The 27,972-nt window shown below is 36.8% G+C and overlaps 1 protein-coding gene across 1 annotated transcript in view; it reads right to left on the bottom strand.

Moving 5' to 3' along the window:
- Window positions 1–23,619, bottom strand: part of LOC306846047 (paired box protein Pax-3-like) — a gene marked incomplete at its 5' end in the record, with an annotated part of 29,499 nt that extends 5,880 nt beyond the window's left edge. Inside the window, 7 exons of the mRNA XM_079379128.1 lie at window positions 5,201–5,421; window positions 5,757–5,922; window positions 6,616–6,815; window positions 21,062–21,205; window positions 21,461–21,590; window positions 22,242–22,477; window positions 23,535–23,619. Coding sequence (XP_079235254.1) covers window positions 5,201–5,421; window positions 5,757–5,922; window positions 6,616–6,815; window positions 21,062–21,205; window positions 21,461–21,590; window positions 22,242–22,477; window positions 23,535–23,619 — 1,182 coding nt within the window. The remainder of the gene's footprint in view (window positions 1–5,200; window positions 5,422–5,756; window positions 5,923–6,615; window positions 6,816–21,061; window positions 21,206–21,460; window positions 21,591–22,241; window positions 22,478–23,534) is intronic.
- Window positions 23,620–27,972: the final 4,353 nt, after the last annotated feature.

Below are 27,972 nucleotides of genomic sequence, written 5' to 3'. Positions count from 1 at the left end.
CGGTTAACATTTTCCTGAAAACTATTCCAAGTATAAAGTTGTGTGTTTGAGAAGAGAACATAGCCAGATGAAAAAATGAGAGCAAGGAAAAAAAGAATAATTAATCTTAAAACCCAATAGAACAGAAGAAACATATGGAATAAGTACATTATATGTAGGTGGGTTTGTTTAGATATTCTTTAGGGACAAATTTGTCCTCAGACGTGAGCTAAATCTGACAAAAACCTCCCTGTGGGGACATCTGGAGAGGTACTCAACTGGAAAAACAATCCATAAATAATGTTTTTACTTCTATAAAAAAAACAGAGATGCACTTACAATGGAAATGAAGGTTGCCAGTATTAAATCATTAAATTACTGTTTTAATAGCATAGCCCAAAAATATAACCAATGTGTATTATCATGATTTCAGCATGGGAAAAAATGTTTTAGTAGCCTTTTCTGTGTAAGGTTATATTCAGTTTTACAATTCAACACCTAAAGTTTTAAAATGACTATAAAAATGGATTAAAATGAAATAATACACAAACTAAATAGAAAACTTAGAAAAGTTTTTTTATTATACACATAATTTTGTATGTGAAATATGTTTAAAATTATACACATTATACATCATTTTAATAATTTCTACATTTTTGCTTTTCAAATCCTAAAAATCAGCCCCTTTCACTTCCATTATAAGAGTCTTTATTTTATAAGGTTTATGCTTTTTAAAACTATGAAGTGAACTTTGTGTATTTAGAAAAATACAGAGGTTTCATGTGAAATGTTAAAAGAATCTGTCATTATTTCCTCATCCTCATATCGTTCCAAACACATCTGTGCAAAGTTATGTTCAGTTTTACTATTTAGTTGCTATGATAAGTGTAAAATTACTATAAAAATGAATGTAAAATTAAACAATTCACAAATTTCGAATACAAATGATTTAAAATTTTAAAAGCAATTAATTGTAAGCATTTAAACTGTTCTGATTTTAAAGGTCCATTCACTTGCACCTAACCATAACCTGGATTTTTTTTCATGTAAACGTGAGTCTAGATACAATATTTTTTGTGGCAATCAACATCATGCTTCAAATTCTACAAAAATGAATTTAACTTGCATTGAACCTGGAAAATTCCTTCCTAGAAAAAAATGGGCGTCTATGGTATTTCCTCATTTTGCAAGGAAACCATGTGTGTTTGTGTGGTTAACGCTTTTACAGGCGGTGTGAAGGGTCATGGAATTCCTTTCGGGGTTCATCTTCAACAGCTGTTCAGAAGAGAAATGGACTGAAAGCTCTAAGCGCTCGCAGATTTTCAGGTGCTTTCCCCACCTTGCAGATAACTCAAGGATCACACGAGCTGACAGCGTATATCATGTACAGCAGCGCATGTGTGAGTCACACGCTGATGTGTGATGCTTAACAAATGAAAAGCACATGGAGGTTAAACTCTCTCGTTCACCTCCCCATGGGGGGCCCGGGCCCGGCTACATGTGAGGTGAAAGCAAAAATGTTCCTTCCATATCCAGACCACAGACAGGACTTGTTGACTAAAAGCTTCCTCATAAAACATTTTCCCAGCCAGGACGATGCATGCACGCAGCTGTCCGGAGGAAGCAGCCCACATTCGCCAGAGCTCAAAGAGCAAAAAGGCAATGTTCCCAAATTTTGATGGCATATTTCAGATTAAATACATTAAGCGATTTTTGTGTTTGTTGGTGTCAAACTGATGCATGATATTTAATCTCAACTATTTATTCCATTTAAACTGCACAAGAAATATTATACAAACCACTGCACAAAAAAATGAAACATGTTACTAGGTGCATTTTTAGCACTTTTTACTGACAGGAGAACAGGTTATGGCTGCAATGAAACTTATTTTATGACTTTCAGAATTTGTTTTAAATGAAAAGTACATTTGTGACAATGAACAGGAAATGATGGGATAAAAAAGCAGTGAATTGGATCAGGAAACCATATGAGACCGACTTGAATTGATTTATAGGTCAATCATTGTTCTTGTAGAAGTAATATTTTACAGCAACAACAAAAACACTAAAAAGGGAAATACCATTTTTTTTTTTTTTTTTTTTTTCTTATGAACATATACCATGGCAGTAATTCAGTGCCAAAATTAATAAATGCTGTAACAAAACTATTGCTCTTTGTTAGCTAATGCATTAACTAATGTTAACTAATGGAACTTTACTGTAATGTGTTACCACTCTAATATGCAAAAGTTGATTTTAAAAAGCATGGACCTTATTAAATAAAGAATCCTCTCCATGGATTTGGTCATGAGCTTTATCTAATACCATCATTGTACTATCGTATTTTTGTAATTAATATACAAAAAATAAAATATGTCATTATAAATAATCACAATTTCATTTGGTAATAAATTACAATCCAATCTGCAGGGACAAGCCTCCTCAGCACACCCCAAATCCTAAGCTTATTTCAGCATACATTAAACCACAGATAAATACATAATTCAAACAATTAGCCAACAAAGTGGCTCATTTGCATAAATTACACAGCGCATTATGGAGGGTAAATTCTCCCATTCCAATCAATTAAGAGTCCGCAGCATCCCATAATTAGAATCCCAGACGCTGAGAGTTCCAGCATCGTCATGACGACGAGAATCCCTGCCCTTCACCAACAACACAACAGCACCAGCCGACCCTGTGCCAGGTTACACACACACACACACACACTAATGGCATTAACAGACCGAGTGTGAGTGTGAGAGCTACCTGACCTCTAAGTCAGTCCTGACGCAGGAATGCTGCCTTAATGACTAGGAATTGGTTCTGATTACAAAGCCTGCAGCTGAGGGCGCTGCAATTAGACACACTTCAATTAATACGTCATGTTAAATAACTTTGTGCAGTTCAATTACTGTACACGAGGCGAGAGTCCAAATCCATACAGAGGACTCTTTATATCATAAGATTTATGCTTTTAACTTTTTCATATTTAGACATTTTGATAACACTTTACAATACGTTTCATTAGATCATGTTAATTAATGAGTTAACTAACATTAAATAACAATGCAGAATACATTTGTTACAGTATTTATTATTTTTGGTTACACTTTATTTTAAGTTGTCTTTGTTACAGTGTAACTATGCATTTAAGTACTGAGTAATATTAATTAACTACATGTACTTACTATACGCCTTAAAATAAAGCGTTACCTTATTTTTGTTAATGTTAGTTAATAAATATACAACTGTTCATTGTTTTTTCATTTTTATTTCATGTTAATAATGTTAATAAAAGGGACCTTATGTAATGTTACCAATATTTTCATATGACGTTAACATTCTGTTTTGTTTTGTTTTTTCATTCCTCACAACCTGTATGCTGTTATATTTTCCATGAAACAAAAATGTAGGCATTTTGAAAAAAATGTTAGCATTTTTCCATGCTATAACATTTCATAGTGAACAGGGGCTTTCAAGCCTCAAAAAGAAAAAAGAAAAAGTAGCATAAAAGTGGATTTCTGGAGTCATGCATATATAGTCTTAAATGAGGAACAGACTCAAATTTAAGTTGTATAGACTATTATGTTACTTTTTCGGAAGGTGTTTCTCGGAGACTGACAACCATGGAAACAATGAACTGCTGTTTTATCACAAAAGCTGTAGCGATTCCCCAAAATGTTCTCCTGAGTTTCGTACAAGTTTGAAACAACATGAGGGTGAGTAAACAATGACAAAATTTTCATTTTTTTGTGAACTGCCCCTTTAACAAAAACGCTATTGTACCATAACATATCTCATTAATGGGGATGTGTTTAGACTGCAGTGTTTTCCATAAATTGCACTGGTAATCTTACTGGCTTTCATTGCTTTTTGTGTTTGTGTTCTGAGAAAGAACCTCATTCTCAATATCATCTTCTGTCTTACAGCCCCAGGGGCGCTTTCTATCTCAGTCATTCTATTTTTTCCTCTGCTTCCTCTGTCCATCTCTTTCATTCCATTTATCTGTATCACGCAGCACTCCGAGGGGTTTGAGTTTGAGGACAGCACCCAGAATGCCGCTCATGTCTAACTACCGGATGCTTTGAGGCAGTTAGGAGCTCATTTTCTGGTTGTTAGCACGTTGTGCGCAGCAGGCGAGCCGACAGATAACAGCTGATGAGTGTGTAATCACAAATAATTGTCTTTCACTTCTCATTTCCATCATCATCATCCTTTTAGTTGTGTCCTACCCCTCCTCACACCTTCATTCTCACATTGCCATTCTGCTGGTCGGGGTAAAAACAGAGACTTTCTCCAAGTTTGGGGACAGGATTTTTCTTTTTGAAAGAAATCAGTGCTTTTATTCTGCAAGGATGCATTACATTGGTCAAAAGTGACAGTAAAGACATTTCTATTCATCAAAAAATCTAGAAAAAAAAAATGTGTCACCATTTGCATACAAATATTAAGCAGCACAACTGTTTTCAACATTAACAATAATAAGATATGGTTCTTGAGTAGCAAATTAACATATTAGAATGATTTCTGAATGATCATGTGATATTGAAGACTGGAGTAATGATGCTGAAAATTCAGGAATTCTTAACATTTTTAAACCATATTACAATAGAAAACCGTTATTTTAAATTGTAATGATATTTTACTGTTTTACTGTATTTCTGATCAAATAAATGCAACCTTTGTGACCATAACAGAATTATTTTAAAAATGTTTTTTTTTAAATGCCAATCCCAAACCACACCTGCACTAACCTTATTAATTTCTACTGTCCAGCAAGATGATCAATGATATCTTTAATTAGAAACAAAACCATGATTTATAATCACTATAATTGCTTAGGAAAAAAGCACAAAACAAAACCAGTGATGTCTGTGAGATACAAACACACTGTTTAAAATAAACTTATTATTATAATTTATCTTTTTTGAGAACCTCATGTATAAAGTCTTGCAATATTTTTATGCGCCACAACCTATTTTACACAACCATTCTCTACTTTTTCTAAGACTCTAAAACTTCAATAAAAAGGCATATTTTGCAACTGTACCTTTAAGATTTCCTTATATGACCTTGTATGATTGCGTAACCTCTTTCCATGTAAATTGAGTAACACTGTCCCAACACAGATTATTTGGTGGAGACCTCTGGCAGCTGGTCAGTATCTGCAGCCGTATACTCTGTGCCCAAACTCTATGTGATTTGAAATGATACTGACCTGTGATGAGAGACCGTTGCTGATGGTGGGGTTCACTGGGTTTGCGTGGCCCGGCGCGGCCACATAGCCGTCAGAGTAACTAGAGAAACCATGACGTCCAGAGGAGAGGCAGTAGGCCGAACTCCCCTCCTGGGCCCCTGGTCCGCTGCCAAGCCCAGTCTGATGCACTGAGGTGGGGGGAAGAGGCTGAGGCCTGTGCACAGTGCTGGGCTGCTCCGATACTGTTGAAAGAGAAAGAAAGAGTCTTCAGTGTCACACGATACTTCAGAATATCATTCTAATATGCTGATTTGATGCTCAAAAGCATTTCTTATTACTATCAATGTTGAAAACAGTTGAGCTGCTTACTATTTTAGTGGAAACTGCGATTAATTTATTTTCAGATTCTTTGATGAATATAAAGTCCAAAAGAACTGTATTTATTTGAAATCGAAACATTCTAAATGTCTTTACTGTCACTTTTGATCAATTTAATGCATCCTTGTTGATTTTTTTTTTATTATACTGACCCCACACTTTTGAATGGTAGTGTATTATTCTGCTTTATAGTTCTCACCTTGTGAGATAGATGAGGGAGGGTAAGGGCTGTCTGCCAGCTGATAGGGCTGAAGACTCGACATCGCAGAGGGTGGGAAACCACCAGGTATCAGGTGATTAAACGCCATGAGCTGATTGGCTCCTGCCTGCTTCCTCCAGCGAGCTCTTCTATTACTAAACCAAACCTGCAGGACAGAAAACAACAAACAATATACTTACATTTAACACCCATACGCTCGGAATAACTATTTACTCACATAAACATATCCGCAGACTGTTTTTATACTCAAAACGGTGCCAAATTTAAAACATCACACATTTCAGCATGGGCTTCCCATAACACCCCCCTTTATTCGGGAATCAGATATGGAACCATGTTATTTCTGTAAGAATGTGTTTGTGTGTGTGATGCATCTGAATGTACACAGACGCTCTTTGTGTGTTCAGTAGCCGAAAGCTTGTTTGCTCTGATTGCAATCGAAACATCTGTGCTCATTAAAAAGCGGTGACATCATGTCACGGGTTCTAGTTTAATTGGGTTAGAGGGACCCAATAATAGAGTTTATTAAAAGATTCTGTATTGAGGTTTTTCTGCGACAGAATACTAGGGTAAAAACAAGAGGTCAGACGTGGCACAAAGAAGCCTGTGTTTATGCGGGTGTGTCATGTGACTTTGGGGCAAAGGGTGCAGGGATAAATGCTGGTAAATTTAGTCTCCCAGTGTAAACCACATTTACTGTTTTTTTTAAAACAGCAATGCGACTTACAAGAACTTACAAGCTAAAACGTGCTAGTAAGACAAAGTTGTCACATGATTAACAAAGATTTTGCAGGAAGTAATAGAGTTGAATATCAAAGGTGTGTGTGTGTTGATGTACCTGTACTCGTGCCTCGGTGAGTTTAGCTCTCTGAGCGAGCTCTTCTCTGGTGTATATATCAGGGTAATGGGTGCGTTCGAAAGTTCTCTCCAGCTCCTCCAGCTGCTCGGCTGTGAACGTGGTCCGACTGCGCCGCTGTTTCCTCTTTAATGGCAAACCCGGTTCTGAGTCCACATCTGAGCCCTCGTCTGAGTGGCTTGCTGTAAAGAAAATATTAAAATGAGATTATTATTAAATACAGAATAGTTCTGTTATCAGCTTTGAGAGAGTTTCGTTTGTTTTAGCAGAGCACAAACTTTAAATGAATAGTTCATGACTTGAATTTTGCTCCGTTTCTCTCACAAAGCTATAGTATGGCTTCAGAAGTGTTGGAATATAGGTCACAGTCCTCAATGACATTCATTGTATTCAAAAAGTCTTCAAAAATTCATTTGTTTGTATTTCACAGACTAAAGAAAGCGGCAGATTTAAAAAATAAAATAAAAATTACTAAAGCAAATTAAATAAATGCATAAACCAAATTAATTTATTAATTAAACAAAGACTTTTGAATGAATGAATGAATGAATGAATGGGTGACGTTCTTTTAAACTGCTAGAAATTGTTTTTGAGCAGCAATGCTGTGGAAATTATTTTGTGATCTGTCTGAATGCACAAGGGACACGTAAACACATTCTACATACGCAATATACAAATATAGAAAATGTAACAAAATATTCATGTTACATAGTAAAAAAGTGAAACAGGATCCAATTCTATTAAATATATGTAAAAGAATATCTGAGAATGAATATTTAAAACTTGAATCTGTTATATTCAGTGAGATAAATTGACCACTGTATTGCTGTAGGGTTGTTTTGTTTCTATCTGGTTGTAACTGAAGGCCAGTATATCTAACACTTTCTCTCACCCAGCGCTCTGTGTTTACACACAAACACACACATCAGCCCTCACTCATGTGCAGGTATTATTTGTGAAGTTGGACCGGGTGAGAGGTTCTTTCGTAGCTAATTCAGCAGAAGAGAATGTTGGTGTGAGTGGACTAAAGCTCAGGGAATCTGTACCCAGAGGAGGGGGGCCCTATCAAATGATTAGGCTCCTCAAACTAGCGTGACAGCCAGCTATTGTCCAGTAATGCGCCTCGAAAGCCCCCGTCCAGAACTCGCCAACGCCACATCTGCTTCGTCTGACACTAGCCATCTCCTTTCTCTTGTTCGCTCTCTCTTCGATTTTCACCCCCATATGGTTGAAAACACAAAACGTAAAAAGACGCTCGAGTTCACCCAGCGAAACCGCATCCACAGACCCTTAAATTAAAAATGCAAACCATCCATTAAATCTCCTTTTCATTGAGTTTCAGTACAAATTTACAAAGTATAAAAACCAACAAAAAGTTAGATGTGCAATGTGCCAATCAAATGAAGTTTTCCTTTGATAATCTGCATAAATTCATCTAATATGGTTTTACAGTTGAAATGTAAAGCCATTTTTACTTTTTTTAATTGGAAAAGATTCCATACATAAACTAGGTAATGCTTCTATTTCACAAACAAAAACTCATTTGGACTTCCCAACTAATATGCAGGTGTACTTCTCCTGCAGAGAAAGAGTGAAGAAGAAAGAGAGATTTTGAGGGTTAATTATAAGTGAAGAGTCAAACAAAGCAAACCCTTCGTTCTCCACCCTGGAGCCACACAGGAAATGCTGCTGCCCGGTGCCAGCGTGTATCTCTCTGGGCATCTCACGAGAGTTGGAAAGGAAAGAGCGAAACAGGGAGCGAGGGAAGACTGTCCTTTACCACTTTTCCACTCTATACCGCTACTGAAAAGTCCCTTTTCATGCCATTTTCCCCAAAAGTCTGGACTATTTTCAGTAGACAACACCTGGAATGAACAGCCAGTTATTGAGGATATGGCATCCATCATTTTCTTCATAAAGAAAGCCCTCAGAGAACGGAGTCGCAAATTAAAATAAGCATATAAAAACATGTATTCTCCCAAAACTAACATCCAGAAATCAAACCATCAATTCAAACCCTGTGAGGAAAGGAGAAGGCATGAGAGTTTCCAAATCGCTTTATGATTAGTAAAACATCTCACTTTTCATTTTTTTCTTCTCATAATTCCCTTGAGTCCTAGCATTATTGCTGCAAAAAGTCAAATAAAATGAAACATAATAGAATAAAATAGAATAAAATAAAAAATTAAGTAAAGAAAATTAAATAAATAAGTCAGAGTTTCTTTCATATACACTGCAAAAAAGTCAAATGATAAGAATCAAATAAATTAAAAGTAAATAAAATAAAAAGTATGGAAAACCCATTCAAATAGGTAAAAAGTGAGTCTTTTATCAGTTTTATGCTAAATGTTATATGCTACAAATAAAATAAAAAGTAAAAAAAGTAAATAAATTTAAATAATAAATAAACCAGCTTTTCCATTAATTCCTTAATCAATACCACTGCAAAAAGTCAAACAATACAAATAAAATAAAACTAAATAAAAATATAAAAACAAATAATATAAAATAATTTAAATAATATAAAAAAACAAGTAAATACAATAAAAAAGTCAATAAATAATACCCCCCATCATGTATCATTTGGCTGCAAAAAAAAAAAGCCAAAATAAAATAAAAACTCTTTCTAATAACTGCTTGGAGTTTGTAGCATTACTGCTGCAAAAAAGTCAAACGCTACAGACTGTAATCTGTAAATGACACTGTTGCATTTGGCTCTTTCTCTCTCTCGCTCTCTCTCTCACTCCATCTCTTTTGGGGAGTTATTTGGCAGTCTTTTGTTGGCCTGTTTAGTGAGAATGGTGACTGAGCTCTTTGGAGTCTGATTTCCACGCTCCATCTGTAGGTTCCATGAGCTCGGTCCGGGCAGCATTGAGGCCCCTGTCACCTGCCTGGCAGGGGGCGGGGGGGGGTTGGGGGAGGTGGGCACAATGAGGGCTGGATGCAGGGCAATGGGGGCTCCGCAGGGGAACAGCAGGGGGCCGCCCCCGAACCCTTCCTCCTCCACGGCCAGGGGGTTACAGAGGTGGAGGTGGTGGGGGGTGACGGTGAAAGAGCGATACGGAAAGAGTTTGGGAAAAAAAGAAGAAGAAGAGGGGGCAGATCGCTCAATGGCACCTGGGGGACTAGTTTAGTGACTAGTGAGGGGTGTGAGGGAATAGCGATTCTAGTTTAAGATAATTGTCAGTCCCGGTCTCGTCCATCATGTCCATTTACAGCACTGACGTACACTAAACAGACACTTCTCTCTCAAATGTATCATTCTGTGATTTTCCCAGGATTTTTAACTTCACTGACAACATGGGATTTCAACAAACAGCATCAGATTGGACTAGAGATAACATCATAAACCAGATTCACTCTGACAATCAGATTGATACAGACAGAAATTGCGTCTATATTTCTCATAAAAAACTGGATTTTAATATCTTAAAATATCAAAGCATTAAAACAACTGAGGGGGAAAAGCATGCAATTTCATCTGAATAACCAAAAGCTTGAAATCTCCCATAGGAAGAGAAATAAATGTCAACCAATTATTTTTAATCTGGAAATGTGGGAAAACACTTTTTTAATGGTTTAAAATGTGAGAAGGTGTGAATTCTGAATAAAAACTTGCAGAGAAAAAAAAATAATCGAATTTTCCATAAATAATCAAAAGCCTGAAGTCTTGCCTAGGGAAAGCAATAAATATCAACAAATAATTTTAGTCTGGAATTGAGTGAAAACACTATTTTAATCATGTTTTAACTTCTCAATCGATCAGGAGTTTTAAATCAAAAAAGGTCTTATGAGCTGAAAACATCTCATACAGCTAAACGGACAGGCTAGACTGACAGACTCCCTGAAAAATTCAGAGAGTCGCTGTCCATCAGAATTTCAGCAGGACAGGAATCTCATACTGTGGCCACTTCCTACAGCATACCTGTCCCAATACACCACCAACCGCTTATCCCATCTATCTTCTCTCCCTCACGCTCATCTACTCTTTGACTTTTGACAGAGGTTTTGTCTTTCATCGTCAAAATTGTGATTAAAACAGACGACTGGAAGTCTAGCTACAATGAGTGATATGCTGCACCAAGAAAAAGAGACAGAGAGAAACACTGATGAAGAAAGACAGGTAACATCTGGACCACTTTATCTGCATAACGCTAACATTTAAGATTTTATCCAACTGAATAAAATTTTAAAAACAAGTGTGAAACAACAAGGATAAGCACTAGGGGTTTAAATATTTACTCTGAAAAAATTCATTATGAAACTTCATGAAAAATGTATTTCATAAAAATATACAAAAAATCTAATGCCACAAGTTGATTGAGGATCTAGATATGATGGAATTCCACTACAGCAACAGGTCTAAAATCATATATATATATAATTAAAATAGGTTTTATTGAATTAACTCAAATATATAAAACATTTCAATTAATTAAAATCAAAATATAATTCTTTACTCAATGCATTGAACATTTGTCAGACTGATGGTGATAAAACAAAGGTGGTAAAATAAATTAATAATTAATAAATTTCACAAATAATTACAAAGAAACAGCAAGTAACACATTGAATTAAACGCAAAAATTTGACGTAGAAAGACTGAAATAGTATCTCTTGTAAAGTGTTCTTGTGAATCATACTCCAATAATTAAGTTTTATAAGTTTTATTTACAACTTTGAAGATCATTTGCAGTGTAAGCACAGTGCTTTAATGTGAAAGAGAAACTTTAATGTGTCTTTAAGTATAAAAACATTGTGAAATGATCACTCCGCTTCACAATATTTATATATAATAGGCAAAAGTCATTAATTTAGTAATTGTTTAAATATGCCATTAGCAGGAGGACATGTAGCATTTTTGAAGCCTCTAGCCACAAGAAGAGTCTCCAGTAGTGAGCGTTAATTCATGATACCAGCGCATGGTGCCTCTCACTCACACATCAGATTTATATTCCTCTCACACGCAGGACAAACCCCACAAACCTGCAGCCTGCCAGCTACACACAGCATTTATCAGTGCGCTTGAGAGAGAGAGAGAGAGAGAGAGAGATGAGCGCTCTGCTGAATGAACTCCGTAGCATTTGGATGGACGTTAAAGGGGTTGTGGTGAATTCCAGGCATAATCACAGAGAAACGAGAGAAGGCTGAAAAACAGAAGCCAAAATGATGCAAAGCAAATGCAGCTTTGTGCAAAACTCAGACTTTGTTGACTTTAAAATGATGGATTTGGAAACCCAGAGGAAAGCTATTGCTCAAAGGTTGCTAGAGACTTGATTGAGTTCTCTGTAACGTTTCATTTAAAGGGATACTCCACCCAAATATGAACATTCTGACATCGTTTACTCACCACCGTGTCATTTCAAACTTTCCCTCTTCTGTAGAACACAAAATAGGACATTTTGAAGAACGCTGGGAACCAAGCAGCATTGGAACCCATTGACTTCCACTCTACGGGCCAAACCTCCAAATATCTTATTTTATGTTCAACAGAAGAAAGTCATATGGGTTTGATAAAACCTGAGGGTGAGTAAATGATGACAGCACTTGTGTTTTTGCATGAACTATCACTTTAAGGATCAACTTTGTCTCAGATGCTTCTCCTAACATTTCTAAAAGTGAGTCAGTTTTTGACATAGCAGAAGAATTGATGAGATTTGATGAGAAACATTTGCATTCAGAATGTTTTGCTTGGCATCTTGTCAAATCTGAGCACAGTCTGAGACATTCGGAGGTCTCTTCTGTAACATGTGAGATTACTTGAGAGTTTTTCCTCAGGAGAAACATCTGAGAACCTGGAAACTCCATTTGCTGAAGCCATTGAGATTTGAAAGCGATCCTTTGTGATTTTTCTTCTGGAAAGTCAGGTTGGCAACTCTAACGCAACACACACTTTGACAAGCAAACAAAGCAGCAAAAACAAAGAGAGCAGATAAAGTGAAAGTAAACACGGGGATGCTGGAGCGAGAGCACCACAGACGACCATCTGGGCAGTTTATAGCTCCTGGTAGGGGAGAGTCTTCTCCTCCTCAGGGGCTGTTAAATGGTTGGGTAATTGAGCTCGTGACATGTGTTCCCCAAGCAAAACAAAAGAGAGAAGAGACAAATGAAGCATTTATTTGCAGCGTGGAGGAGTGCTGGCCCTTTCAGCCCGCGCCCCAGCCAGCCACTGGTGAGTGAATTAAGGAGTATATAGAATCCCAGCAGATGTAGGGAGAAGAATGGTTAACGGAACGATCACGACTCCATCTGGGGTTGGCATTTTGTTAAGAGGGAGGAGCAGGGAGTCACTCAACTCGCTAAAGAGCCACGACCCCAGCAGCTGCCCCGAGAGAAACCGAGCGAGAGAGAAAGAGTGGTAGATGGAGAAAGAGAGAGACAAAGAGGAGAAAAGATCATTTTTAACCTTGCAGGTGGACTACAATGCGACTGGACATTTTGGACACACTTTTGGACAGTATCATCCTTGAGATACTTTCTGGATGTTAACTATACATGCCTGAACAACTGCCAGTTGTGACCATGGTACTAAAAAAATAGTACTACGGTATCAGGGGAAGAGCTTGCTTTTTGTGTGTTGCCTGTGTGGGTGCAAATGGGTCAGATGCACACTATATTAAAATGCCATATCATATTTATTTTTTATATCACTATATGATAAATCAATATATCAATATACACTACCAAAGTTTTGGGGTTAGTAAGTTTTTAATAATGTGAGTCTCTTACGCTCATCAAAGCTTCATTTATTTGATCAAAAATACAGTAAAAACAGAAAAAAATCTGAAATATTATTACAATTTAAAATACCTATTTTCTATTTTAACATAATTTAAAATGTAATTTATTCCTGTGATGCAAAGCTGAATTTTCAGCAACATTATTCCAGTCTTCAATGTCACATGAACCTGCAGAAATCATTATAACATGCCGATTTACTGATCAAGAAACATTTCAATATATTATCAATGTTGAAAACAGTGCTGCTTAATATTTTTGAGGATTCTTTGATAAATAGATCATTCAAAAGAACAGCATTTATTTAAAACTGAATTTTTCTAGCATTACAAATGCCTTCACTGTCAAATTTTATGTCTTTGCTGAATAAAAGTATTCATTTCATTCAACAACAAAAAAATCTTACTGACCCAAAACAGTAGTGTAATAAATAAATATAAAATAAATTATTTATAAAAAAATCTAAATATAGGCCCTTGAGGCCACTGAGTTCACAACTGTTGTTCTGTGTGTAAAAAGAAATACGTTAAGATCCATTTTTGGAGACCGACACGAGGACCATAAAGAAGGGATGCTGAGGCATTATGGGTTCCCTGCATGCTTTGCTCATTATCATGTCTGAACAGTACAGAGGTGCCTGTTGCAGCATGGAATCGCTCCTAACAACGGGACAAAGCCAAAACACAGCACACAAGCAGCGATCGCACCGCGGGAACACACACCACATGCTCCGAAATATATGAGTGCTCATTACATTGACATCACATTATATTTATGTTCTTGACTCATGCTTTCCTACCAGACATGCACATATTGAGTAAGCCATGACTGGGACAAGTGGGTCACACGCTAAGCTGACAAAATGACACACACAAAAAAATCCTGTGACAATTGCAATTACAGTCCACAAGTGTAGACCTCACCTCTCATCGTACAAAACACCTTTTTGATATTCACTTCTGCCCCTAAATAAAATAAACCTTATTACACTGCATAAAATGCCTGTTAGAAATTTAGAAATAAAATGTATAAATAATTGAATAATTGAATGGTTGTTTAAATAAAAAAATAATATTAAAAAATATTTTAAAAATATACTTTCATTCAATATGATCTGACATACGATGCAGCTTTCCTTCTCATGTAAATTGATCTTGTTAACTGAAAAAAAAAAGAAAAAAAAAATCTACTGATTAGCAAATGGATTTTTTTACATTTCTGAATTTTCATGAATCCTCATTTCTGAATGATCTCGTCTTTTTTCGGTGGAAACACATGCTCAGTAGTACATGTAAAGTTCTCAACTTATAATGAAAGTTCTCCTTTGTCTTCTTCAGTTTCAAAGCGTTTATTGGCCATCATAGAGAGTATGTTACCTGTCACACTGAACAAACACATTATCTTAACCCGCACTTCCAACAGAGAGGGAGTTTGCACAGCCACTGACCCAGGACTCCCCCTTGACCCTGCCCAGCCACATCTTACCCTCTCTGGGGTACGAATAATGGTCTGACAGCCCCATAGAAAGCCCTGCAGCCCTGACTCACATATACATTCAGATTCAACAGGAACCTGGAAACCACACTAACATCTTGCATTTCAGAAAACAGCAGCTAATATGCACCACATTTTTAAAAAAGAACCCCAAAAAAGAGATTTACAGCCTAATGCCAGGAGAAACCAATTTTAAATCTATTGACTGATGGAATCAAGTTTTGAAAACTACCAAAATACCATTGAGTCAACTTAACTTAATTATTCATATGAATACAGTTCTTTGTTGAACCTAAAGCACTTCTAAGAAACATTATAGAAGCTTAAATTTTAAAGTTCAAAGGCTATGCTGAAGCATTAATGGTCAATTATGAAACATGAAGTTTACAAACCAACACAACTATGCGTGAAATTGATAAGAGGCACTTAGACAATGTTTCCTTGCAAATTTTTCTCATTAAAATCACGATGTAAACAGGCGAAGACAACAGTTGGAATGCGTTTGAAGTTCCGATTGACGCCAACAGTGAGCCTTCTGTAAATTCTCCAAAACCAAATGTATTCTGTCTGAAACAAATTGCACATTTGAGTTGGTAATGCTCGTCTAAGTTACATGTATTAGAGAAAGCGAGCTAACAATGCTCTACTGTAGAAGCTGGAAGTCATGAGGCTGGAGCTCCAGCCACCAAAACCTCCAAAACAACTAGATAGAGAGTGAAAGCCATGATTTTAGTCCTAATTCTGCTGTAATTTCTCTCTCTCCCTCTCTCTCACCAGCATCATTTGGCAGTTAAGAAGTGAAGTTCCTCAAGTTAAGTGATTGACAACGGTGTCTAGCTCTTCTCAATTAACTGCCTCATTGTGAGTCTTTATGGCGAGGCCCCTGAAACCCTCGACCTCTCCTTTCCCTTCCTTTTCATCGCTCCTTTGCCATAGTTTCACTCACTCAAACACTTGCAAGAAAACAGAGCGCTCTATTCGGCGAGGAGCCCCTATTCTCATTGACCTTCTATTGCTCACTTTTTCTTTTGGACACTTCAAACTGTCTCTGAGAAGAGAGGAGTGGAAGAGGAGTCCATCAGTCGCTAGGGGCTGGTCCGGGTTTGACCCCGCACCCCCCACTTCAAAGATGGTTTGCATTCATTAATTGTTCTTTGAATTAATATTTGAGGATCACAATGCTGGTGCCAGCGTATAAAGCCGACCTAATGAAGCATACAGGCGGCATTCACTTGGAGATAAGCTCGGTGCGACCGCGTGCATGTGTGTTTTCTTCCTTTGCGTGCCACTTTGAAATCGACTGGAATGAGATCATGTGGAAAGGATGCACGGTCTAGGCCGTTTCTGAGAAAGTAGCGCAAATGCGACAACAACGGGTGTCTTTCGCCAGAGCCGTTTAATCTCTATCACCACCATAAAACCTTGATTGATGTTCGGATAACTCGTGCGATCCGTAACCTCGAAAAACCTGGGCTGTGTTTAACGAGAGACGGAAAGAGAAGGGCGAAGATTGTTATGTTTCAAGGAAAAGCTGAATAAAAGGCAGATGATTGCTCATCTCCATTCCCGCAGGGCCCCGGAATCATGACTCAGGAACATTCCAGCAGAGAGAAGAGCCCTTGTTTACTGATCAGAGAGACAGACCTCATAAAACATACAAAACTAGACCCCCAAGAGCCAGACTGGGCTATAGTTGCCCAATTGTGGTCTAATCTTGGATGAGTACATCTGGCTTTACTGCTCAGAGTACATTTGCGGTCGCAAAAAAAAACAAACAAAAAAATTGTCCCCAAAATATCTGTTTATTATTGTGTGACACACGTGTCTGTATTTGCAGTGCATCTTTTGCTTTCTCTCTCCTCACTCTCCCCCATTTTCTATTGAGCAAGTATCCAGTCAGCAATGAAGGCAAAAGCCCTATTTTATTTACACAAACAAAGTCCTCCTTGCTCTCTCGGACAAAGGCAGCTGAATCTTTCATGTGTTGTCATTGCTTGATTCTCTCTGTCCTCCTGGCTATTGGCCTGCTGGGAGACAATGAGCCCAGGAGAAAAGCAGCAGATTGTTGGAATGCAGCTCAATGAAACTAATTATTACATGTTGACTGCGTTCACCATGGCACGTCTGAAAGCACTAAGCTCATTCAATTGGCCTCCACGGGACTCCCTTTCAAAAAAAACTTGATCCCTTTGACTGTTTGTATTTCGGAGTTTTCTTTTTCGCCTGCCGTGAATGAGAATCTGTGAGAGAGGGGCCGTGGCTCTTTGATGACTTTAGTTACTTTTAATTAGCTAAATGAGGCTCGAGGATTGTCAGTTTTCCCAAAGTTAATGGTATAGGAAAAAGGAGGGGATGCGCTCAGGCAAACACGGCATTGTGAGACAAGTTTTATCGATTGATTCCAGGCATGCCGTTCTTACAACTTTCTTTGGAAAGTTTTAGCTTTTGGCTCATCAGTTGTAGTACAGATTTAAAAATAAGAGATATAAATATATGTTGTTTTTCATATAAACATTATTTATCAATCTAAACAGGAGAGAAGTCTGGATTGATCCAATAATTTTATATTGAAGAAAGTGGTTTTATTTAATTTAAAACAATTAACATCACTAAACCAATCTATATACATTAATTTATACCAACAAAACTAATTTTAAGATAGAAAAATGCTCTTTTTCATCATTTTAAATGCTTCAATTATCCCTTTTTACCCTTAAAAAGTTGTTTTTTATTTTAATAATTTAAAAATCACTTCCTCAGCAAACAAGTTTTGAGAAACCAGTATTATTAGTAAGCAATGGTCCTCTACACTGGCTTTTCCCAGACAAATAAATCTGAAGGGGCCTTTGCTTTGATCTCAAGCCTTTAAGGGGCCCAACAATAGGTTTTGAAGGAGCAGGGGCCCAGAGCCAACACACCCCTCTTACCCGACAACTATAGACTCAGCAAACACATACTTAATCAATATTTGGCTAGAGAACACCCTCTTGATTCTGAAAACACCCTTTTGAGATTTTAACTGAGGACCAAATAGGAAAAAACAACAACTCCCACAAGCAGGGAGGAGAGAGTGAAATACAGCCAGCGCAGAATCAGCCCACTGCAAACAAACGGACGAGAGTGAATGGAGCGAGGAGAAGTTTACAGTGTGTCAATGGAGATCAGGACTCATTGAGTTTTATGATGTAGACACATCTACATGTGAATAAAAGCCAGAGGTAATTGATCCTTCTAGGAAAACAAAAACATTAACCGGGCTTTGAAAAGGCTGTTTTCTTTTCTCCTTTCCCCTTACGCTTCCTTTCTTTCATTCACTGTTTTGTTCTTTCTTTCTTTTTTTTCAATGCAGATATAGACATCTAAGTTACTCTGTTGCAAGTCCAGGTTTAAATGTACACAAATACACCATAAACCCCATCTAATGCTTTAACCCTAAACATGTGATGGAAAATATTTGTGTGACATTGTTAAAAAATAACTCATCGATAAGTTCTAATAAAATGACTGTTTCAGTCCATTTGACTCACAACCATTTCTGCCAAGAAAACAACAAATAATTTCATATTGTGATGAACTTATGAATTATAACATATCCTTGAGTTCTGAGCATGTATATTAGTGGAATAAATATGGGGATTATTACTATTCATCATTTGGTATATTGCTTAATGTTGATGTCAAAGCGGGCCTATAATAATGTGTTCATTTATTATCTTGTTTTCATGATGTTGAAAAAATCTACAAATTGTATACATTCTTCTCATAAAATGAAAAATAAGCCATAAAGAATTATGTGTCTCAACATGTGCTCTTAGTAAAACTCCTTTGTTGACCTAATTTGTTTGCACTTATTTAAAATGTCATTTAAGATGACCATCACACAACAATTAACCAACAATGACAGCAAAATAGCACAAAAAGTCAGCAAATAACAGAACATATAACACAATCATGCTGACAATGTTCCTGACAAAATGTTATAGGCCTACTGAAGTTCATGTAAACGTAAGCTGAACAGCAAAGTAGAACAAATATGTTGTTCAACATGTATTTAGGAGTTAATAATATGTTAAATCAATGTCTGAGAAATGTGGAGCTGAACTAATGACAACCAACATTTTGAGTTTACTGGAGTTTTTTTAAAGGAACAAGCTTTTTGCAATGTTGTGAGTTTCAAAAGTTCATATCAATCAGCCATCTCCAAACAGCAACATATCGACAGTCGTTTGTTAAACTAATTACCAACTGATCTGTATTCGTGATGGCGGTGCTGGAAAAGAGAGAAGGAAAAGGGCAGTGAGGAATGAATGCGCGCCCCGGGCGGAGAGGAAGGGGGCGGGTTTTTGTCCTGAGATGAAAGTGGGGACGAATAAAGGGCTCGATTTAATCTACTAGAAAAGGTTTTCATTGCAATGACTGAGTATAATGTGCGCCAATTGTAGCGCGGCCCATGACGCGGGGTGATCCGGCTAGCGCGCTCGCAGCGCAGAGTTTCTCTCTCCACTTGACATCTACAACAAACTCCTCTGTGCAAGAGTTTCAGGCCGGTGGAGGTTAGAAAAACGCGCTGCCTGTATCAATTTCCAAGTTAATATATACAATGTCTTCTTCAACTGGGGAAATGGTTTGCCTACTGCCTCGAGGTTATCCGCTGCGTGGATGTTAAAAATGTTCGTAATAAGTTGTTTTGACTTTTGAGTGTCACTAATTAAATTTCGACGAAAATGCACTAACTTTAGTTTCTAACTAGGCCTATCTAACGTATAAATTGTTCAGCGATTTTCGTCTCTTGCAACACTAATGTTAGCATTGTTAGACGTATTAACGCATTTTAAAAAAAGCTAAATTTTAAGCACAAAAATATACCGGTAATATATATATATATAACAAAGTAATCTGAGAGAAGGCTACTTTTGTCGCTATTTAAAGATGGCAAAATGTTGCTGTGGTTACTTCGGATACTCTTGAGCAAGCTCGCTAGTAATCTTGCTTTTATAGTTATTGAAACGTTTAAAAAGCACATGCAAAAATAACAGACTGATGTAATAACAGATTTATTTTTATGAAAATGTAGGCTGTAAATATTTGTATATAAAAATCCAAATAGGTTTGTACTTGAAATAATCTAACAAGTAATTCCATAAATCCAAATATTTAAATGAGACACTTTTATGATTTTCCACTTTTAGGAGTGTTACTTTTGACGATCTGAAAATGCATATAGGCTACAATCAACAGGTGTTCATTTTTAAATAAACCTAACCATTAAAACATCAAATTAAATATTATCTACAAATGCTGTTGACGTCGTTTTTTGGGGGCGAGAGGGAAAATTCCAAGACATGATCTATAGCTAAAAATGGACATATTATTCAGGCCTCGGAGTCTATAAAACACCACGGTCATTCGTGAATAATTCATCTCTCATTGCCCGTCCATAATGTCCTCTCTGCGTCTTTTGTTAGACCGTTTTTTCTTCCTTTCTTTCCAAATTTTGAAAAGCTTGGAGTCTTTTGTCAGGACCAAGCTACTGCTAGGCCGAGCTTTGTCCTGGAGAAACTGAAGCGTGAGTCTCATGGACTCTTTCGCTTTTGTTTCCCAAGTTCATCCTCAAGTGTCCGATTGTGCACCGCAGGAGCGTCTTTTAGTGAACGCTATTCTTGGACAAATGTTTGATTTACTGAGGAACGTCTCGTTTTAGGAGGTTAATCTCAGATGCTCCTCAATTCAGTTTCAATGAGTTTAAGGAAAGACACAAAAAAACGCTAAATATATAGCGTTTTTGTGTCTTATATATATATATATATATATATACTGAAGACATGGGCCATTTTTCCCATCAATCTATTTAGCATTTGGTGCAAAAGACTCAAACTGAAACATTAAAAACATTATTCACTCGGATAAAAAATAAACCAGCGTATGCCCATAAGGCTAGCCTACGTATTTTTCCAAATATTTTCTTAACACTACATACATTAGCATTCAATAATAATAATTATTATTATTATTATTATTGCTGCTGTCGTTGTTGTTATTGTTAAGAAGAAGAATGCATTATGACCAACACACATATATAGGTCTAAATATTTTCTATCTAGGCTATAATAAAACTTCTGTAGATATAAACTCATTGTGCTCATCTCAATTCCGCGTAAAAAAAAATAAAAAAAAGATAAAACTCGTCAGAACTTACATCTGTCGCCTAGTATCCCGTCGATGCTGTGTTTGGCTCTTCTTTCATTTTCCTCGATCTCCCTTTTTTCCACTTCATCATCATCCTCATCTTCATCTCCGTTTCCACCAAATTTACAGAGCAGCATGCGGCTGATGGAGCTCACTGCGGACAGACATGAGAAGCCTCATCAAATAACATCAGAATTACACTTGCTGAATGTTTAAACAATTGAAAATTTCAGATCTTATATATATATATATATATATATATATATATATATATATATATATATATATATATATATATAGGATTGCTTCTACAAGCCATCTCTGTTTTTCCCCAAGCAACAGGTGTTATGATAGCAATATCTTAAAAACACAAACTAAACTGCACAGATTGACAGATAAAGTTCAGTACCTGAAGGCACGTTATTTCGATCGCAGATCCCATCTTTCAGAAGTTTATCCCGAATCTCCCAGCTGAACATCCCTGGATTCTCTCTCTTGTATTCTTCGATTTTCTTTTCCGCATCGGGAGCTGTGCTCTGCTTTCATTACAATGGTTACATAATAATTAAATTTATATATTATTATAGCTTTATTCCATTTTATGATAACTTTCAAAATATCTAGAAACGATTATAACAATAACGTATACAGATAAAATCGTCAGTTTCCATTTAGTTATGATTATGGGACTATTCGCGAGAAGTTCTGTACAATTAATTAACACTGGGTTACTATTACACAATATGATGTTTATTTCATTTTTTGAGGTCATAAGATTTGTTAAACAAGGCAAAAAATAATATGTCTTAAAATCTCTTAAAAATAAGGGTTTTAATTTCGAATTATTTAAGAAACATCTATGCATTAGTACTTTAGAGACAAATGGACTGATCTCCAGACTTGTTTTTTTTTTAAAGATAATAAAAACAATAGACAAAACTATTCTAAACAATGAAAATTGTCTATTGTGGAAATTATTTGCTGAAAGTAAAAAAAGTAAAAAAAAAAAAAAAAAAAAAACATTTGGCACAACAAAGAAATTAAGCATATTTTAGTCCTTAAGTTGAACACCAAACTTTATTTGCAAAACTCCATATTTCAATGTGAAACTTGGTTGAACTTTATAATAAATTCAATAATACAATTCAGTTCTTGTAGGGCATGATGATATGGCCTCGGTGATGTCCTACCTTGGGTTTGCTGCCACCAATAGCACCGGGCCGAATGGATCCGGTCTCCTGGTACCTGCATAAAATTTTGGACACGCATCCGTGCGACACGCGCAGCTGTCGGGAGATGACGCACGGTCGTATCCCGTGATGGGCCATCTCTACTATCTTGTGGCGGATGTGATTGGGCAGAGGGCGTCCGTTTATGAAGACTCCACCGAGCTGGTTCACGCGGCCCTGACCTAACGGCGTGGAGACTGCGGTAGGAAGGGGAAAAGGTTGTGTCAACGACTGACGAATTATGCAACGATTTCCTTGGGCTGAAATGAAAATATATTTTGTAAAGAAAAATATATAACCGCACACTCACTTTTAAGTTTACGCTTTCATAAACTTAAGTGAGTTTGCAGCCTTAGCCTATCTGTCTTTGCAAAGTTTTATTTTCCTAACTTGCATCTCTAAAAGTTGTGCGTTTGCTTTAATATCTCGTTAACAGTGAAAATATAGTCATGAAAGCATGACAGCTATATGCTCTTTTCTTAGGCTATACAAATACCAAAACAACTGCAACACAACAACAGTAAAACTAATACTAATAATAACATGATAATTATTAATAAATACATGTACATTACATTTATGCATTTAGCAGACGCTTTTATCCAAAGCGACTTACATTGCATTCAAGTTACAGTTTTTACATTTTATCAGCTCTTGCTTTCCCTGGGAAATATATAATACAAACACTAAAATGTGTTCTATTTGACAAAAACATCGAATTATTAATAATTTACATAGATGTTAGCCTACTTGTTGACAGAACACTTTCTATATTAGGCATATATTTGTATTATATATATTAAAAAAGTTTATAAAAGCTGTCATGTTTGTAAAACCTTAATATAAAAGCTAAGGCTAAAAGACAAGTTTTTTTATATATATATAATGCTAGCTTAGCATTAAATATTCCTCACTATATTAGAATACAGGTTTCATTGTTTAGAAAAAATAAAAAAAACACGTTCATCATTAGTTTATTTAATTAAAAGCTTTGTTTTGTTTGAGCTTGAAATAGCTAAAGGCATTCCAAGTGATTTGAAGCTGTAATTTTCCCATCACATAATAATCAAACCTAGGTTTTCACTGTTAGTAACTTTAGTTTTACAGTATAACTTCAATATTTTAAATGTCACTTCCTTTCTCCAATTAGAATATTGACATGCATCAGATCAAATCTGTTTTATACAGAATCAACTTTGTGAATTCTTCTAAGTTCGGGCTGTTCTGTCGTAGCCACAGATGCCAACACCTTACCCTCCAAGGAATAGCCTCCTCTCGGGTAGCTTTGGGGTGGCGTGGGGCGCATCATCCTGGAAATGCCCCCCGCTAATGCGGTCATATCTCCTGTGCAATAAAAGAAACGGGTGCACGGAGCACTTGATAAACTCAAGCTATCCAAAGGAGAAGCGCTGATCGTCAAGTTTCAGTGGATTGCTGAAGTACCGAGTCTTCGGCCGAAAACGTAAAATCAACTTCTAAAGTCAAAAACGTCGCCGAAGTTAATCACGGATATCCAGGTTTTCAATCGTGGTTTATCTCAACGCAGTTTGGAAGATAAAACTCTCAGAGCCTCGTCCCGTTGTCGATGACACACTTGTTGTTGTGAATTGGAACAGTGATGAGTGGCGAAACATTTTATCAGTTGTTGAGTTGTTGGCTCCTTCTACCCATCGACGACTGTGATTGGTCAAGGAGGGAGGGTCTAAAGACTTGAGAAGGCCTTCTGATTGGTCCAAATCCTTAAACTTTCTTGACCTCGGGAGTTCAAGGGGATGTGTCACCGATAACACCCTCAGACATAAACGGTGATGCTGAGAACAATCTGGAAGATAATACTGACGTTCTTTTCAAGTAATTGAAAACGTTTCAGTTTTGTGCCATGCAGTGGACTGGAGACAAGTAGACAATTTGGATGTCTTGCTTATCAAATGCACCTTATTAAACTCATAAATGCTTAATAGAGGCTCTACGGAAGTGTCAGATGGGTAGGCATCCAAAATGCCCCGGGACGAGTTGGGAAGCTTCCAAGAACAAGTTGGGAAACACTGCCGAGCTGCTCCATTTTGCTTTCTTCTGCCACAAGCGTCTTTTATCTATTGGTATTGAACATGAATCCTCTCCAAACCCTAACTTTCACGTAAAACCCCAAAAGCTGCACAGCACAGAGGTATTTATTGTATGCATGTGGACAGTAGAGTCTCTACAGAATGAAAGGAGCAGCTTGCGGTGGTCTCAGCAGGGTATGACGCCGAGTGCCGTAAAAGCTGTCTGTGGAGACGAATACAATTGTGAAGAAGCGTTATTTATAACGCAGAGACATTCAATATAGTCATCCATCCCACTCATTCTCTTGCATTACTCCGCATTTCTCTCTCACTCTCTCCATCTCACATTCAGATGCTCCTCCTCTGTTCCCCGCAGTCACTGGAGTTCCTTTTCTTTGCAGGAGCTCATTGAGAAACTCACGTCAGTCAAACGGCCCCCGTTCATTCAGAGAAGACCCTGATCAATCAAACAGAGAAAAACTATCACACTTTCAACTGTTCAAGCAGAACGCATTCTGAACATATAAAATTAGATCAAATTCACTATAAAAAAAACGTTACTAAAACAGACTGAAATAGTCCGTATTGAAAACGAGAATGTCCTCGTGCGCTTTTGTCTTTTCTCCATCAGGCTAATGTGACAAATAGGCCTACGCTGGCTGTCATCTTACAGCTATCAACCCAGAGACGTCGACAGTTCAATCAGGGGGTATAGTGGCCCTCTGGTCCTCTGGGATGTGGGCATTATCGCATTGCTGTGCTCAGATGTGTGTGTTTCGAGGTGGCGACGGATAAGCGCATGTTATTGCCGTCCACGGTCCCAGGTGCTCCATAAACGGATTAGCGCAGCGGCGTGGAGAGTGGAGCCCGTGCGCCACAGGCCAGGCTGCCCCCAGAACAAGAGCCGCGCCACAGCCGCCAGTCCTGACTTTAATTGACATCTGACCGCTTCTGCCGGATTGGCCTGAGGGACAAAACATCAAAAGTGATATTATTGCGATTATTGGAAATTTCCCACGTGAGATTCATAACATAGCCTATCTATCTATCTATCTATCTATCTATCTATCTATCTATCTATCTATCTATCTATCTATCTATCTATCTATCTATCTATCTATCTATCTATCTATCGTAAAGCCGTAAAATTCATAAAACATTTATAACAATTCTTATACCGCATATTCACATTAATCATATGTAACAATTATATTTTTGGATTATATTTTATTATGTAATATTTTTTAAAAGAACAACATGAAAAGGAGAAAGAAAAGTTTGCTGTTTTATTGTCGTTGATTTACCACTTGTGTGGACAGTATCCGTTCATTTGTAAATTAAAGAATAAATTTAAAAACACTACAAAAATCTCGCATCGTTGTTTTTCTCAATATTCCAAAAAACAAAACTTGAGCCTTAGCAATATTATTATTATTATTATAGATCAAAGAACACTTAACTTTTCCCCAATAGCCCATTGTTCATTCAAGCACTATGCACTAATGCTGTTTCACTCATTTTATAACTAAGTTTAAAGAAGAACTCATCCAAGTCACGCAAATGTAATAAAGGACAAACTAGGATTTTCCCCGTTGCGAGTCGTTTACTAACTAGTGCCCTGAAATCTGTCTCAATAAGACAACTGGTGAAAAATGTATTTAACGGGCTAGGCTATATGCACAAATATAAAAGTGAAAAAGTAAAGTTGCTATCTGAAGATTATTTCTATTTGACCGGACCCTTTAAAACTATTTCGCTAGTAGTCAGTTAAGAGTTATAAATCATAATCATGAATTATTATTTTTTTTTAAACTATCTCATTTGAAAGTTACCACAAAGCGCATTTTCGGTTTCCTGACAAAACTATTTCGCATGTTTATATTAATAATCCAACTTTGCATATGAGGTTAAGAAGATCTTAGAGTGTGCTGAAAAAGTATTTGTATAGGGCTGTTTTAAGCCTCCGATTTAACAAAGTCATCCTGATTACGTTTATGAATCTTTATTAAGTATTAAGTATTCGTGACTGTATTGGTAGGCCACTTTTGGCGCAACTGACCGCTTACTAATTGCTTCTTTGTACTGTGGCCTGGTTGCTAGTGCATTGTGTGTGTGTGTGTGTGTGTGTGAGAGAGAGAGAGAGGTGCTGGATCTTATAGCATTGGCACAACAAACTTTAATTAACTCTTTGCATTGCATATCTCAGAAACCCCTGCTATGAACAAATGTTTCGGGCGAACATGAGCTCTTTTCCCTCGCTTACAGTGCAATAAACACTATAATAATGTTTTCAGATTGAAGAATGTCTATTGCTCACAACAGGCTCGTGGTAACTCGATACGGTCATAAAGTGAGTGGGGATATATGCGGAATGAGGAGAGACTCAGTTTGATTATCTTTAAAGGGATACTGGATATCCGTGTCAAATCAATTTCGGAGTGAAAAATCCAAGTCAGAAATTTTCTACATTGGTGGAAGAAAAGACATCATAAATAAAGAGGCAAACGCCACACTGGAGAAATGTAAGCGCCCCTGGTTTAGTTTAGACTCTAAAACCAAATAACCCTGGTATGTGTTTCATAGAAGAACTCTGGAAAAAATGGCATTATGATTAAACTCAAGAACAATGTTTTAGCTCTGAGTAGAGACTGAAACAGACGCGAAGTGACTGTAGATATGGTTTAATATTCGCAGGTCATTTCTGCTCGTAATTTATCATTTTAGAATTTATAATCCCTTTCTCGCTCTCAAACTTCAAGATAAAAGGGCCTTTTTCCTCCAACCGGATAGGGGTCACACACGTTTTCAAAGTAAACTCGAATATACACTAAAATTAAAGTTCAATTACTGACGCATTAAAGTAAAACAGCAGGCGGGTGAACATGACTCACAGTGTGACACTAATCTAAAATGTTTTTGAATACTTAATTAACTAATTATTACGCGACTGAGAGACATGGACGTTTTGATTCCGTTTGTCACTCACAAAATTATTTAAATGCAAAGTTAAAAGTGATCAGATATTCAACAGTGCAACTAACAGTCCACCTAAAATATACACATTTACATAAGCATTTTATACATTTTAAAATAAAATTATAGTTACTGAATGTCAGCTAAAACTTCCGAACAAATCTAATGTTTTGCTGTGTAATACATATATATGTTGATATACATATGAAATAACAGGCAGCTTATGGAAACAGCTCGAACTATGTATTTAACTCATCCCACCTCACTGTCTAATGCTTAAGTAAATATTTACCGCACGAGCTGCTGGGAAACACATCGCTCTTACAGTAAAGTGACAAACTACTCAATAATACTTCTCTTCACAATGGAGTCTTGCTGTTGTGATGACTTTATTTACTCCCCCGGCTCATTAGAATAACTATAAAGGGATGGTTGTTAGCAGTTTCCTTCTCATGTTAAACGCGTTTGCTCTGGAAGAGTTTAGCTCAGAGCAACACGAACAAGAACTGCCAACAATTTTGAGATGATTGATAATTTATTTATTCATGCATTTATGTGTTATTATTATTTTAGAGAGGTAAAATAATATCCGAAGCATTTGTCACTAAAAAGACTAAAATTGTTTGAAATGTTCATTAATTAAAATAATAATAATAGGATGGTTATTATTTGAT

Source organism: Barbus barbus, assembly GCF_936440315.1.
Source record: "Barbus barbus genome assembly, chromosome: 26".
NCBI classification, from domain to species: Eukaryota; Metazoa; Chordata; class Actinopteri; order Cypriniformes; family Cyprinidae; genus Barbus; species Barbus barbus.
This window is presented reverse-complemented; position numbering and strand designations above follow the sequence as displayed.